Here is a 17,500-nt window from a genome sequence, read left to right as displayed (position 1 = left end):
AATGTACTACTAAGCAAAATAGACAACTGCTTTTTCCAAGGAAAAACGTTTGTTATGTGTAAACAATAACTTAGCATTTCTATATTTTCATACCAACAGTAAATAAAGAAATACATACAAGAAAATCCTTCAAAATACAGTTCTGCATTTGTGATTACTACTTTTAGTAACTGTAAGTATAAATACATCATTAATTATGTTTGCACCACAAAGTGAAATATATGTTTTTTGATTTTGTTTCTTTCTACTCTTTCCTAGAACAAGTAAAACAAAATGACAGAAGGTGCAGAATTTGTTATGTCACAGAAAAATAAATTACTGTTATGTTATATGGGTTATGTGTATAATAAGGAAAGACAAAGTGGTAGAAAAGTTTTTTGGAAGTGTACCAAATATTACTCAAGCAAATGTTATGGGAGGGCTACTACTGAGGAAACTAATGTGTTATTTACCAGGGAACACAATCATCCCCCAAATGTCACAGAAATTGAAATAAGAGATGCTTTAGAAAGTATAAAAACTGCTAGCACACAAAGTGATAAACCAACAACACAAATCCTTAAAGAAGAACTGTTAAAAGTCCCAGCCCATGGGTCAGGTCAACTACCCTCTATTGACTCCCTGAAACGCACAATTGCACGCACTAAAAGACTCACTAGCACAACCCAACCCAACCCTACTACTTTTGAGGAAATTATCATTTCACCAGAAATGTGCATCACACACAATAAAGACAAATTTATCCTTTTTGACAATGAAAGCAGTACAAACAGAATCATTATGTTTGCAACTGTAAGTAATGTAAGAAAAATCCAACAGTGTCCACAATGGATGATGGATGGAACATTTAAACCATGCCCAAAACCTTTTTATCAACTATATTCCATCCACGGTTTATACAATAACTATAACATCCCTTTCATTTACAGTTTGCTACCCAACAAACAGCAAAACACTTATACAGAAATATTAAATGTTCTCAAAACTGAAATCAATAATTATTTTCCACAAAAAATAATTATTGATTTCGAATTAGCTATGATTAATAGCATTTTGAGAACATTTCCCCACACAGCAATCCAGGGTTGCTATTATCATTTCAATCAGAGCATATGGAGGCATCTCCAGAAATCAACTTTAAGTATACTATACTCAACAGATAGCACCTTTGCCTATCAAGTTAAAAAATTGATAGCACTGGCCTACGTTCCTGTTACCGATGTAGCGGAACACTACAATTTATTAATTGACAGCACATATTACAAGAGGAATGAAGATAAACTAACCCCATTACTGGACTATTTTGAAGATACTTGGGTGGGAATGTTGCACAGATCTGGACATCGACGCCAACCCAAATTCCAAATCCCTTGGTGGAATGTCTATCATAGTACTTTAAACCAAGAGGCTAAAACAAACAACAGTGTAGAAGGGTGGCATAATGCTTTCCAAGCTACCACAAGCAGAGGCAAACCGACATTCCATAACCTACTAGAAGCTTTGAAAAAAGAACAAAGCTATCAAGAACTAAGAATGCAACAATCTGTGACCCAAATTGGTCCAAAACTCACTAAACAAACTAAACAAATGTTCCGACTACTGCAAAGTCAAGTCACACTATATCCTACAACTAGAGGATTAGAATACCTGTCAATAATAGCTAAAAGCCTGCTATAAAAATGTCTACAAAATATACTAATGTCTTCTTACAATAATGGTAAATTTTAAAATCATAAACATTTGTAAACAATTATAAATAATACATATTTGTTTAACAAACTTATCAAAATTTGGGACATTATTTCTGAACAAATATGCAATATTTATAATTACATCACACATACACATTACATAAATATCGACATTTCCCACCCAATTAAAAAAGTACTTTAAATACTTACAATTTTTGTAGATGAAAAAGACGTAATCAAGCAAAATACAATCCATATAATCCATTCCAATATAGGACAATTCCAATATGGGAAACCCTCAAAAACCCAAAAATTAAGTAAAAAAGAAATAAACGCTCCAGGAAATCCCGAAAACAGTAGTGTGGACACTTTACTATTTAAAGTGATATACACACAACTTTTAAAAAACGGTCACGCATATCAATGTATCAATCCAATTCGAAACCCTCCAAAAACCCGAAAAATGTTTAAAAAATTTAAAATCCGCTCCTGGCAAACACGAAAAATAGGAGATACATGTCAAAATATAACCATAATAAGTCATACATTAGTTTCTCCGGAAAAAAACACGCTTCCTTCCATGTAGTTTTCATGCGAGGAACCGGAACCTGTAAAAAAAAAGACATAACGAAACCCACCCACAAATAGCCCATAAGATTTGTAAATACACTCACAATTAACATTAACCATGTAAGAAGACATTTCCTAACACTTAAAATAACACTAGAACTAAAACATACACGACGCATCTCTAACGACGACATTTCACCTAAACGCTACTTAAACAATTCATACATACACACAAAAACACTACACAGTTCGAATATACCCTCAAACATTACCACTCAGTTATAATGTGTATGTAAAATTAACCTTACCTCTCTCCACGCGAAGCAACTCCCAACCGCGAGCTTGTCCAGTCCTGAATGAAGCGCAATAACCTTACGCGGTAAAAAAGTAGTCCCCTTAAACCATTTTTGAAAAGGTATCATAGAAAATACAATGTTATAGTTCAATAATATAATACATACACATTGTTATTTTAACAAATTAATACACTAGACTCATTATACTTTAAGATGTTTAAAAAATATAAATATATTTAATATTAATTAATATATAGTAATTATTATATATTAATAATATTAAAAAATTATGTAAGACTTGAAATAATATATGTAAATAATTTCTTATTGTGTACATTTATAGGAATAACTTTGTGTTTGTTTTTAACTAAACATTATAATTGTTTATGTTAATAATGAATAATAATAAATAATATAACATATTTATTGTTATTAATATCAAAATTATAACCATTTAATATATAAACAATGCCCTGAAATAATGTATTTTTTTTCTCTGAATGTATGTTTTTCTGAAAAGAAGAAATAAATGATTATGTTTAGTAATTAATAATAATAATAATAATTATATTTGTTATTATTTTTATTAATTTTTACAAAATGTTTTATAATAATTTCAAAGTATTATAAAAGTATATAATTGCAAAAATAATATTTTGGCAATACCAGATATTATTATTAAACATATTGTTCCCCTATACTGTTATAAAGTTTACAACATAATATATTTATATGTTTCATTTAAAAACAACATTGTCTGAAATATGTACCAAAAATGTCTTAATTTGTATTTCCATTTCTTGAGCAAATATAATAATTGTCATGTTACTTTATAAAAATGTAAATGTAAAAAATATATATTTAATAATATGAATATATAATATTAACATTATTAAATATAAATGGAAGAAGCTGAACAAAAACATATTTTTTATTTAATTCAATATAAATACTTGTTACTCAAAGTTAATGATGAAAATATTTTTTATTTACAGAAAAAATGTTGTTAAATAATTTTGTGTGATAATTTACAACATGTATATAAATGATAATGTGTTATTCTGCGAATACTACATTTCAACATAATGTTATGTTATTTTTGTTTGTGATTGTATTGTAGTACACATAAAAAAAAATGTTTAATAAAGTTTTTTGAAAACATCCATTTTGCATTATTTTGTAATATAATAACACAGTAATGTAAAAATATATGCAAATGTGCTCGACACTGACCAATTAATATTTACTATTGCTACTCCAGTCAAGCTAATATCATGGAAGGTGCTGGACACTGACCAATAATTATTTACTATTCCTACTCCAGTCAAGCTAATAATGTAATTAACTAATTAAAATTAAATAATTACCAATTAATTACTAATAAAAAATATGTACAAAATTATATTAATTAATTACCTAATTAATATTAATTAAAAATACCCCTTTACCCAAAAACACAAAACTGACCCTAAACCCAAACAATACCCCTTTACCCAAGAACTGAAAACTGACCCTGAACCCTAAAAATACCCCTTTACCCAAAAACTGAAAACTGACCCTGAACCCAAAAAAAACCCTTAACCCACAAACTGAAAACTGACCCTGAACCCAAAAAATACCCCTTTACCCAAGAACTGAAAACTGACCCAGAACCCTACAAATACCCCTTTACCCAAAAACTAAAAACTGACCCTGAACCCAAAAAATACCCCTTTACCCAAGAACTGAAAACTGACCCTGAACCCTAAAAATACCCCTTTACCCAAAAACTGAAAACTGACCCTGAACCCTTAAAAAAACCCTTTACCCACAAACTGAAAACTGACCCTGAACCCAAAAAATACCCCTTTACCCAAGAACTGAAAACTGACCCTGAACCCTACAAATACCCCTTTACCCAAAAACTGAAAACTGACCCTGAACCCAAAAAATACCCCTTTACCCAAGAACTGAAAACTGACCCTGAACCCTAAACTTACCCCTTTACCCAAAAACTGAAAACTGACCCTGAACCCTTAAAAAAACCCTTTACCCACAAACTGAAAACTGACCCTGAACCTAAAAAATACCCCTTTACCCAAGAACTGAAAACTGACCCTGAACCCTACAAATACCCCTTTACCCAAAAACTGAAAACTGACCCTGAACCCAAAAAATACCCCTTTACCCAAGAACTGAAAACTGACCCTGAACCCTAAAAATACCCCTTTACCCAAAAACTGAAAACTGACCCTGAACCTTTAAAAAACCCCTTTACCCACAAACTGAAAACTGACCCTGAACCCAAAAAATACCCCTTTACCCAAGAACTGAAAACTGACCCTGAACCCTACAAATACCCCTTTACCCAAAAACTGAAAACTGACCCTGAACCCAAAAAATACCCCTTTACCCAAGAACTGAAAACTGACCCTGAACCCTAAAAATACCTCTTTACCCACAAACTGAAAGCTGACCCTGAACCCAAAAAAATACCCCTTTACCCAAGAATTCTGAACCCTAAAAATACTCCTTTACACAAAATTAATTAATATTATTAAATTACCAATTAATTAATAATTAACAATAACAATAAAGTAAATATATTAGCACATTAGCTGTAATTAATTGAATTTATTAATTAATATTAATTTTTCCCAATTAATTAATTAACAATAACACAAAATTATAGATAATAATAAATTACTGTAATTAATGTAATTAACTAATTAAAATTAATTAATTACCAATTAATTACTAATAAAAAATATGTACAAAATTATATTAATTAATTAACTAATTAATATTAATAAATTACCAAATAATTATTAATAAATAAAATTTATAAACATATATTAATGAATTAATTATTATTAAATTACTTCCCACCCTATTCCCCTATAAACCCACAACCCGCTCCTAAACATTAACTACAATTTATATTACTATTAATAAAACATTTTTTTTTTTAACCTTTTTTCTACATAATCTTGATATTTTTTACTTTGACTATTTATCGATATTTTGTCTGGTCGATATTTTTGAGTCGATATTTTTGTAATCGATATTTTTTAATCATTATTTTAGTCGATATTTTGACCAAGGATATTTTTGATATCGATATTTTATTATTATCGATATTTTTAACTCGATATTTTGTCCATTCGATATTGTGGAGTTGATATTATGTCTAGTTACCATTGAACACATCTGAAAGAGAGACATTTTATATTTTGCAAGTACATTACCATAGAGGTACTGTTAGGTAATTTAATTGACCTCACATGGCGTTGTTACTGTTGTGAAGAAACTGTGCTCTCATTAGCATTTTTATTCCAACAGATTATATTCCATTCTGCCCCTCCTTAACCACCACTCTTGCTGCTGCATTTTATCAGTCTGTTTATATAACACACTCTCAACCAGCCTACTTCTTGTATGAGGACAAACTTTATTGTCCAGCAGTTGTGCAGATGTGAACTCTATTCCACATTGGACAGTTTAAAATCGCGGGAAAAGCTGTTTCCAATAGTGTTTTAGTCAAATAATACATTTTTTAAGGAAGACAATATGATTTCTGAATTTATTTTAATTAAATTGAAAACATTCATGTGTGTTTGTGCTTTTTTATCGGGCTTGTCACTTAGAGTAGAAATGATTAATGTTCTTATGGCTAGTAAAATGCACCTCACTTTCAAAAGATAACATGCACATTGGCACAGCTGCCCTTTGACAATTGGGGTACTAGGCCATATGTATTTGACAGTGGCGCCAGCTAAGTCACCGCAATTGGAAACCTAGTGGTTTACTAGATTCCAAGTTAGGCGAGAGAGCCGTGGTTTTGGCAGAGCAGAGCCCCTGGCGACCCATGGTGGTGCTCCTGTTCTGCCAAACACAAACGGGAAGACTGACTAAGATTTACATCAGGGCTGCATCACTTTGTAGTGCAGACCGGCACAAAACAGTGGCGTAGCTAGGGGGGGCGGGGGGGCGGTCCGCCCCAGGCGGCATCATTTTAGCGGGACGTCACTAACGGGCCGCGTTGCACTGCAGCCTGAACTCCTGACCTGCGGTAACTGCAGCAGGCAGGCACAGCTGCAAGCTGCAAACGCGGGACTTGCAATTAAATTGCCAAAACTAAGTCCCGCGTTTGTGTGCACTGTGCATGCAGCGGCAGCCTGCAGTGAGTTACCGAAGCTGAAGCAGCTCACCCGGGTCTGGTCACGTGACGTCAAAGAACTTCTAGGCCGCCGCAGCCGCAACGGGCCTCCAGACAGTGCCGGCCCGCGCGGCAGCCTCAAAAAATATGCCGCCTGGGGTGGACCGCCCCCTGGCCCCCCCTAGCTACGCCACTGGGCCCCACCCCAACCTCACTCGGAGTTCAGGGAGATTATTTATTGATGACAGCTTCCAAGCTGGGTAGTCGAGAACTCCTCGAGCGGGAATAGGGGGAGAGGAGCACCTTACACTCGCAGGAGACAAAAAGACAGAGCTAGAGAGGGCGTGAGAAGCTGAAGTAGAGAAGCACGAGACTGCAGTAAGAATGGCACACTCAGAGCAGACTGTCCTCTTGCTGTTCCTGGCCATCGCTACAGTCTGTAAGTTCTTCAGCTGTTGCTTGTACAACATTGGAAAGCACACCGTCTAGCTTCGTATTCATTTAGAATTCAGCCTTCTGCTAGTTTCTTTCCTCCTCTTTTACTGTTGTTTATATCAAAGTGCGAGTTTTTGAAATTTGGTTTCTGTTAAGCACAATCCGTTTGAGTGAATCATCTTTTCTGTTCCCAATTGCTGGCCTCAGATTATTAAAGATATGCGACAGTGTGATGTTTAAAGCCAGGAATGTTGAATATCAGACGAATAGCTATGGGAACGCAAATGTAAAATTCGGGAGTGTGGGACACTGGGACAGCAGCGCGCAGGGCAACCATTCAGCCAAAAGCCTATGTAGATATGTGAGATATTAGAGATTCCGGGGCCCATTTTTGCAGGGTGGGGGCGGGTGTCATTTTGCTTTATGCCACTGGTCTGTGGGAGTCTTGAACAGACTTGAAATGGGCAGATCGGTTGACACTAGATGCCACAGTATCACACACATCCAAGTAATGGGAAAACGAGGTAAGATTAACAGCCATTAAACCAGGGTATTATTAGAGATATTATGGGTCTGGATAATGCAAAGCGTATTAACTGGCTTGAGTATGTTAGGAAAACGCTAACTGACCTCCAAAGGCCTGAGTGGTTTAGTAACCCGGACTTGATCCGGGAGGTTCCAAAAAAAGTATTAAAAAAATTATGCATGAATCACTTTTGCCTGCTAAGGTGCACAGGAGAGATTACTAAGAAAACGGTAATTGAACATCAATTGTCACTGACCTGTTATTCAATACAACCATACTTAACTCTCAGCACCCTTGGGTTTGATCGTTTTATCCTGACTAGATTCAGGTTTAACCTATTTCATCAGCTAGTCACGTTCCCAACTAAAAATGACTGGAGCAGAACTTTAACCCCTTGCCCATGTGACAATATGTCATCTCAAACCACCTTTCATGTGGTGTTGTTCTGCAAACTGTACGAAAAGGAACGCAGTAGATGGATCAAACAATACCTGAGACAGGGAGCCTGGCGGCAATGTAGGCCAGCGTACCTTAACATGCAGCAGTTGGGAAATGTCACATGTACTATGGTTATGACGGGTTTTTTAAAAAATGTCTAAAGGAAACGCAATTCAATGATTAGCTAATATTTTACATTTGCTAGATTTACTATAACATGGTTTAATACTTTTTTTAACTTAAATTGGTATTTATTACTATATGAATGTAAAAATGTATATATGTGTGTTCTTGCTTTTATGATTTTTTTTATACTATGAAAATCGAATAAAGCTAATCTGATCTGATCTGAACAGCCTTATACATTGGGCGGAGATGTAGCTTAATGGCCAGAGCTGCCGATTTAGAATTTTGGGAACCAGGTGCTTGTCTTGGCATTGGTTGAATATCCTGCAATTCTGGGCAAATCGCTTAATCTCTCCTAGCCTACAAGAATGGATGCCACGATGCTGCACAGAAGGACATCATGACTCCGTAGATTAATACCACAAGACCACAGACACAGTTACACTGCAGATGGTCACTGTGGGTCTGTAAGGGTTTTCATCGGATAGCGCTGCCTTGCGTTACCATTCATTGAAAAGGCGATCTATGGGTGGGCCATGGGGATTCCCATGCCTTCATCCATGGATTTTGGCACATTTACAGATTTACAAAGACTTGTGAACCTGGGAAGGCTTCAAATGCTATGCCTTCCCCAGTGAGGCATAATGAGGAGAAATACATTTATTTCTCCTCCTTATTTCCTCTTTCCACATGTGCTACATTTTGAAAGGAGCACGCTGGTAAGAATTGTTTTGTTTTGGAAGGTCTCCTTTCCTAAACAAAAGCAATCCTACATGTAATACAGACACTCTTGCACCGTGGCTCAAGTGTACCTGCGTTGACACTAGGCAGCACTAGGAGACAGCAGAAATGTACCACATCTTAGTTGATATCGCACATTTCTGCAGCCTCCCTTTCATCAACGCAGCAGAAACTTTGCTTGCTGCTCTCTGTTACATGAAAAATGTGTGAATCTGCCCCTAAATTACCCCCTTAAGGTTTTGTACTGTACCTCTGTTCATATTACAGGCAATCTAAAGAATGTTTTGTTCCAGAACCAAACATTTTTTCTCCTAAATCAGAATATATCATGCCAACTATTACTAATTCAAATAGATAGTAAGAAAAATATCTCAATAGAGAAAAAAATTAAAATGTCACAAATCTTAATTTTTATTTCGTTTCAGCTAATTGTGAAGGTCCTCAAATCTTATTTGTTACCAGAGGAGCAATTAAGTTTATAACTGAAAAGGAATTAGCCACGAGAAACAACACAGAGCTGGTAAGGCTTTGGTAAATTCCCCAAACCGCTGACGACTGGGAATAGATCAATTTTCTCTGGTTCAACAAGTGATTTTATGTTGAAGTTCTGCAGAGTGGCTGCAATTATAAGAAATATCTCCATGCGTGTCAAGCCCTCAGCAGGACACATACGTTTTCCTAGAGAGAGAGAGAGAGAGAGAGAGAGAGAGAGAGAGAGAGAGAAAATAATGAACATCATAAGACTGGAACAACATTACACATGAAATCACATTCTATTTGTTAGCCTCTAGGGGGCATGTAATTGACTTTTGCCTAGCTATTTGGATACTAAAGAGTACTCTACGGGTAGGAAACTCCAAACATAAATTGCAATCAGAAACCTCACAATAAGTTAAAGTTGTTTGCTAGATTCTCGGCACATTTTCATCGAAAAGAAATCCTTATGGAATGACCAGAGAAGTTGAATAACAAACAAAGCATTTATTTACTAGCAGAACCAAAATACCATGTATGACCATTATCTTTATCACAGGATGGCCACTAATTTTGTACCGTGTATTTTGTATTTGGTATTTTGTATTTGTATTATGTGTTTTGTTTTGGGTCTGCACACTGTATTAAGGGGTACAAAAGATGCTGGTAATGGACGGAGCATCTGAATCAATCAAACACTCACACCCAGTCAAAAGATCTGGGTTTAATCCATCACCGTTCTTTAGCCCACTCTGCCACCCCAGTTCAGACATGGCTATATGCAAATCAGTCTGACCCTCTGCCTCATGGGAACAGTCCAGCCCGAACTGTAAAGCCATGTCTTCCCTGGACCAGAAACAAGCTTCCGAGGACACTTCTTACGTCTAGTGTCAGATCAGACCCTCCGAAAGCCACTCTGCCAGCAGGTAGTGTCCAGACAGCGGGAAGTAGCGGTTGTGGCAGTCGCTGTCCTTAGTGCTCCTCCATTGCAGCAAGTCTCTCCTGGTGTCCAGGGCCATGTCTCTGATGCTCCTGGACACGGGGGTAAAGGTATTGCTTTAACCCTCCAAAGATCATGGGTGATAGTAAAAATTGAAATTGCTTCCTCAGTTCACGTTATTATCATGCACAACCCTTTACAGTTGCTAGTGTGTGGCATTCAGATAATTCACCAGTCTATTTCTCTTGACTTTCGCAGAATACTGAGTTATATCTTGTGTACTTCTCATGTATAATGTCAGTTGAGTTGAGTTTTTATTGAATTGCAGGTTTGGGTTTGTCTTTCAAAGTTTTAAGTGATTGTCCATTAATGTCAATTCTATTTCAGACCCTTCAAAGTTGTTCTTTATTCTTTAGCCATAGTGTTCTTGAGACCATAGGATCGCTCCTTGGCACTGTTCTGATTGCTGCCTCAGTAAAATAATCTGCTTTTGACAGTATTGTTACGAATGGCATAGCTTGTATGTTAAGAGTGTTTTCCACTTTCATTAGAACTTAGAGTAAGACAATATAGAGACATTTCATTTAAATGTTGGAAGTTTCAAATCAAAATATAATAGATTTCTGGGTGGTAGGGCAAAGTGGTAGGGGGTGGGCTGGGCCACTGAGGGAAGGGATGCTGGGGATGCTGGGGGGCTCCTTCATGTGCTTTGCAGGGGGGCTCCCTCAAGTTTTGTTACACCACTGGCTTCAGATCAAACAATCCTCTGAACCTGGTGCTGACACTGACCTTTGCAAGGCAGCCTTCCTCCGATACCGTGCACACCCAGTCTCCTTCTCAAGCTTATGTGCTGCAAGGTTGACAGTGGTAACATCACATTCACTTCATGCTCCTACTGCTTTGCACTTGAACATCACATTCTAATAGTGCAGGTACCAATCATTTTCTGCAGTCAATCAATCAATCAATCAATTCTCTTCTACTTATCTAAAAACGGCACATCAACTTAAAACAGGACAGGCTGCATTACAAGGCCTGGACACACATTGCAACTCTTCAGCAGGCTAGAGCATAGAGCCCAAGACCACCTGGACCTTCATGGAAGCTGCCCTGACCAAGGTGCACTCACTACAGTGCACACCATTCCCACAGCCCAGTAAGTAAAGCTGATAAGATAAGTAATGAAATGACAATATAGAAATGGGTCCCTGGATCCATTTATGTCCTGTAGCGTTAAATGCAAAAACACAGATAGATTTCTCAGCAGCGACTGTAAGATACTCAGACTATATGCTCATCCAATCCTTGATCTCTGCGAAAGTCTACAGTAGACACACACACTGGTAAAACATTAACAGTGCCACAGCAAGAGAATGGAAAGAGAGTTTTATGAGTGAGTGTGTGTGTATGTGTGGGTGTGTCTGTGTGTGTTTCATATTGTATGGAGAAAAAATAGAGTAAGTGTCTAACAGACAGTGGTAAATTTATGCTGGGGTGTGCCGTTGGACCCTAACAGCCATTGCTCTGAATGACTGAAGCTCTTTACAGAAATCTGGCAGTACAAAGCATCCCTATGAGGCATGCATAGAGCCCAAATATCCTTCGATATTGCTTTCTCTATCGGCCATTCACTTATTTCTGGTATAGTACACTTTTTGCTGTCCCTACAGTGTATTACTCTCACATCTTTCCCATGTCCACTTATGGCAGTACAAACCTATCCTAGCACACGTCTTCACTGTTTCATCCTGCCCTCTAGCCTCTTCTCGGTGCCCATGCAAATACCCTCTCTTCTGCCACTTTTTATAATCATGGCCTCTTTTTTCTAAGGATCATCCTCTCCTGTAGGCCTATGATACTACCTACTGATCTGCCCGATGGTAAGTCTCTCTTCTCTGTGGCCATGATTTCACCAATTCCTACATATCAAGGCATCACCTGTCAAGCGTCGGCTCGCGAGGTTCCTGTTGTTCCGTCTTGATGATATATGCTCCCAAATCCTTCGTGGACCAACCAGTCGGTCAAGGAGACAACACTTGGCGCAACTGATTAATCCCTAAGGGAAAGGGAAAGTGGAGTGAGAGAAACAAACAAACACTGGATCTCTTCTTTTTGAGATATTAGGTTTGGTCTCTCTCTTGAAGTGCACTGGGCTTCAGGTGATAACTCAGGATTTCTTACTACCGTCTCTAAAATAACAATGCATGAACATGAACCAAAAAGATCCTTTTTTCAATCTTCGTATATATATAGTCAAGTTTTCATTAACAATACATACCACAATCTTGTAAGCCCTTGCTAACACATCTGTATGACTAGGCGACTTTGATTCAGTCAACTTGCCTTAAATGACATAAAGGATGTAAGGTTTATTAGCCACGAAATACTTATGCTAAAGAAACTGGTTAGTGATTAATTGTGAGTAAGTGAGTAAACTGAAAACACCTTAACTTGTGCTACCTTATAATTGTAAATGATGCTCCTTAATTGGATTCTGAAAAAGAGGACAAGAAACAACAACCAATCCTACTCCTAATGGATTCTGCCTTCTTTCGCACAGGTGCTTGCATTCCCCAGAAATACAAGGTTCAAGGTGCAATTGTACAATTGTACCCAAATCTAATGACTCTAAGATATAATATTCACAGGGTATAGTCAGTAATATTCACAAGATGATTTGCAATTATTACAATAAGCAACACCAGTTAGTCAAGTACTCTTTCATTCTTTTTGCAACAGTGCAGTCACAATTGTCTTTACCAATGTTTATTTATTGTCTGCTGTTGTGACTAAATTCTGCTGTGAACCGCTTGCCGTAACCAATGTTTATTGCCATTTCAATCCTTGTTGCTTAGTAACCAAAACAGTCTTACTTTGTGTAGGAGAGTAGGGTCTGCTATCCTATGGTCACCCCAAATTTTTGCTTTTTGCTTCACTGGTTTTCGACTTAATGTGGCTGTGGGCCTGCAGCATATCTTTTGCCACCCCTGGCTGGTACTTAAATCGACACAACTGGCTGATCACTCAGCTGGGGCAAGGTGGTGTGATCACCCCTTGCTTAGATATAGTATACCTATATCTAAAACCTAACTGGACACATATAAACCTATAAGCCGCTCCTCTGGCAGGCCTTAACAATCCTGGAGGCAGAGTGCGTGGTTTTATGTGAGATGGTGCTCTAGCATGAGCTGAGCCTGTCTGCAGCTGTCGGGACCAATTCCCTTAGCTGTTCCGGGATAATGCCAAACCATATACTATTAAGTGCATTATAATCCTCGCGGTTATATGTTAACTTTGGTTTGGCTTCATAAAAACATGTCGTGTAAGGTGTCATATGATTTGGAATACTATCCCCTCGACAGTCCTGTCGACGGGGATAGCATTCCACCCCACTAGAGGGAGAAGACATGTTACTTTACTAAAACGCTGTTGATTTTTAAAAGAGCCTCAGCATCACAAAATGGACGCTTCTGCCACAGACATGAGTCTGACCTCCTGCTGCTGACCGAAACTCAGCCGAGGAGGCCTGGACAAAGGGTTTCCTGTCACGGGGAGATGTCACACCTCCCCAGACAGGAGATAGTGGATTGTAGCAGGGAGGTTTGAAAGAAACCAGACACTGCCTGGGGAGCATAAGGCTTCCCCTTGCATAATCCGGTCAAACCGGTTCTGGGGCACACCAGCCCCAGTCCCAGCGCGACCCTGGACAAAGGGAAAGGGGTGTATCCACCCCCTTCCTGGGTCCCACCCATAGGAGGGACCTAGCAGGATATCCAGCCCACCAGATTAGTATAAGAGTGGGAGCAGTGCCCAAGCACTCAGATTATCCTGACTGAAACTTATGAAACAAAACTCTGGACCCTTCGACATCCTACTTTCCGTAGAAGACTGAAGAATCTCCCTTGTGGTCAAGGAGTGACCACCCTGTGCAAACAGGCACCATCCAGCACCTCAACCCTTGCTTTGTTGCAGTTCCCGCCGGAACTCGAGCGACAGAGTACGACGAGATCAAGCGTGCCTGCCTTCTAACAGCCCGATCCACAGTCCCTGCAGAGTTGAGACCCATGGAGGCAACTGGAAGCGTGGGGCCCGTCATCTTGAAAAGTCCACAAGACGCTGACCGTGCAGCCCACGAGTGACCCTTGATGCTGTGAATTGGGGTTTGAGAAGCCCCAGCCCTGAGCCTCTCTTGCACCGAAGCTCACCCCACTTGACGAGTGCTGCGTGGGGCCCTGCTGCATCTTTTGGCTCAATGTGTTGGCCGGGTCACTTGCCCGTTGGCTTGTGGCCCCTGTGCTGACAAAATCCGAAATCTAACTTGTGAATCTGGTTGCGCCAGTCTTGCCCTCGCTCCCCTGAAAAGGAGCACCCGCTTTAACCCTCCTGGTCCGAGTGCAACGCCATCTTCGAATCCTGCGTGGGTTGCCCTTGTCAAGGGTTGTTTGCTCCAATCTGGAAGCCGACACCGCAGACAGCGAGAACCTGCGTGGGACAGCTCGTGATCCACTCCTGGACATCCTCGGTGCCCCAGAGTCCACGTGGCAGCGGAGAGAAGCAACCAATCAGCGACCTGAAAGCGCCCGACATTGCCTGGTTCCTTCCTGGTCCACCCTGGTCACTGCTGAGTGACCCAGACTCTGTCCCCTTTGCTTTCAGATCATCTTTAACTTCGATCCACCCTTGGATCCCACCGGACACTTCTACTTTCGACGCCTGCAGCATCTTCAGCTTCAAGCACCATCAACCTGCGTGATGAAACCCGACACTACTTCGCAACTGTGCACCCGCTTCCTGTGGGTGAGGTAACTCAGCAACGCCGGTGTTCCTACACTGGTACACACCTCTAGTGTATATGTCTAAAGTTTCATCCCTCTAGGTTAAGCGGAAGTCTCCTTAAACAGTAACTTTCTAACTTTTACGCACCATTGACATTGCATTGGTGCAAGCCTGAGCTTTAAGCGCTGCACCCGAATCCCGCGGGCTTTTCCCGACTTCAGCATTGCTAGTCCCGATTGCTCCCAGTGATTCCCTAGGCCCTAGGCCTAACCACTGTTCGATTGGTATCTCTTATACCACTTTCTTAGTATATGGTTTGAGTGGCCCCCGCCCTCATCCATAATTGTGCAACTTTCATATGTTTAACTGTGCTTTTGTTTAAACGCTTGTGCCTCTGCACTCATAAAGAGTACAGAGGATTATTCTAGTAATAAATACATATATTTTTATAATATATAACTTGTGTTGTGTCCTTTCATTTGATATTACAGGATTGTGAATGGTAAAACAGCTTTCTTAACACGACCTCTTGAGTTAAGCCTTTAAGGCTGCTTAGTCCATGCTACCCTTAGGATAGCTTGTCTATAAGGTTGACTTACAACTATCACCATAAGGGATTGTTTGGACTGATACAAGGTGCCCCCAGAATTGGAGACATCATATATCAGGCCAACTTCTCACACTTTGTTTTGCAGGAGCAGGAACCGGAAACCGATGAAGAACTGGACCGGAATTGGAAATAACGCCGAAATCGGAGTTTGCAGCGTTGAAGCCGTCGCAGCGTCATTGGAGCTCCGAGGAAGAGAAGGTGAATGTAAGCGGGAATAAGAAGAGGGAAGAGATGGGGGATCGAACCAGCCAGGCGGGTGAAGAAATCTGGTAAGCGGCGGGAGGTTCTGGGTGGCCGGGCGGGTACTGGAGCTTGAAAACAGGAACCCTCGCAAGAACACTGAGTCGAGAAGCGAAGCAGCGCTATGAGTGTGAGCAGGGTTTTTATACCGTGTGAGCAGGGCGTAGGCTCCTTTTCCACGTGTAGTGCAGGTCCGTTGAAAACACGTGCGATGAGGAGAACACCAGGCAAGACAGAAGAGTCCAAAACAAGCATTGCTATGAAACAAGCATTGTTAACTACAAAAATGGTCAAGACCTGTTACACTGTATACTTCCTGACATATTGTTATATCAACCAGGTTTTCATGCATGCATAAACGCCTATTGTACTACAGCGTATGAACCCATGACATCACCATCTCAATTGGCCCATTGTGTTATTCAATGTTCCTCTGCATCTACCCATGTCGACTATTTTTTGGGCTATAGCGGTGATACTTAAGTCGTTGACTCCTTTGGACCCCTACTTATTTATTGAAATCCGGGAACCCCTACTGAATCATTATTGGAATCCAACGACCTCTCCAAATAGTCATTGCTGGAAGCTGGGGACCCTGACTTAAGTAATTTCTATGATTTGAACCTCAAAACAATAAACATAAATGCAGAAGCAAACATTCAACTAAAAAAGACACAAGTGATGAAACATTTAATTTAATTCAAAAGCAAGTATAAAAAAATCAAAAGTTCCACTTTAATGGGAATGTTGGGGCTTTTTGTAAAATCAATTTAGGCCACCCATCATCCATACTACATTCTGTTTGAGGCATTTGCACTGCTGCCACAAAATAATCTGAAGACACCAACTTTTTTTTTTAGCCTCCAAATTCAAACTCTGCCACATTTATGGGATGTTTTAAATTTTAAAATTTTTAAATGTGCTTCTTTATTTATACACACTTTATTAATTTCTCAATATTATTTAATTTTCTTAGCAGATGTGTACAATCTGGTTTCAACTTTACACCAGTTTCATGAGTGCCCAAGGCAGTGCCTCCTTATCTGCACAAATAGCCAGCTCAGGGTTGTGCAGTGCCCCACGCTGGGATTAGTGGGTGGCAGTACAGTGAAAAACCATAGGATGTAGAGTTTTTTACTTTTTTATCTGACTTTTTGGACTTACCTTCTGATCAGATTTTTTTAGGGAAATTGATAACGATGTCAATTTTTATTCTAAGGATATCGTTTTACTCTTAACTGTGCAATCATTTACCATCTTGCCTGTTTCCCAATTGACTCACATCACGTCTTTTACTTTAATAAATTGATTAACTTCTATGCTCTGGCATTAGACAGCAATATTCTGTTTCAGCTATGTAATCACACGGAGCAGTTAGAGAACATCTACATCTCATATTACAGTGAATAAGTCTGACACCAGCTGCCATCCGGTACCTCAGAGAAACACTGAAAGTTCGGCACTGAGCTGTCAACTATAAGGGACTGGGGCTAGGTGCC

General features: G+C 39.2%; 1 protein-coding gene across 1 annotated transcript in view; it reads right to left on the bottom strand.

Annotated features, from left to right (window-relative positions):
• Positions 1-9,350: 9,350 nt before the first annotated feature.
• LOC147692356 (cytochrome P450 2G1-like) overlaps positions 9,351-17,500 on the bottom strand; it is a 452,708-nt gene continuing 444,558 nt past the window's right edge. Inside the window, exon 10 of the mRNA XM_086938582.1 lies at positions 9,351-9,639. Within this exon, the coding sequence (XP_086794708.1) occupies positions 9,455-9,639 (185 nt within the window). The 3' untranslated portion in view covers positions 9,351-9,454. The remainder of the gene's footprint in view (positions 9,640-17,500) is intronic.

Source organism: Lissotriton vulgaris, chromosome 9 (genome assembly GCF_964263255.1).
Source record: "Lissotriton vulgaris chromosome 9, aLisVul1.2, whole genome shotgun sequence".
Classification (NCBI taxonomy): domain Eukaryota; kingdom Metazoa; phylum Chordata; class Amphibia; order Caudata; family Salamandridae; genus Lissotriton; species Lissotriton vulgaris.
The sequence above is the reverse complement of the archived record's forward strand: the minus strand, read 5'-3'. Positions and strand labels throughout refer to the sequence as shown.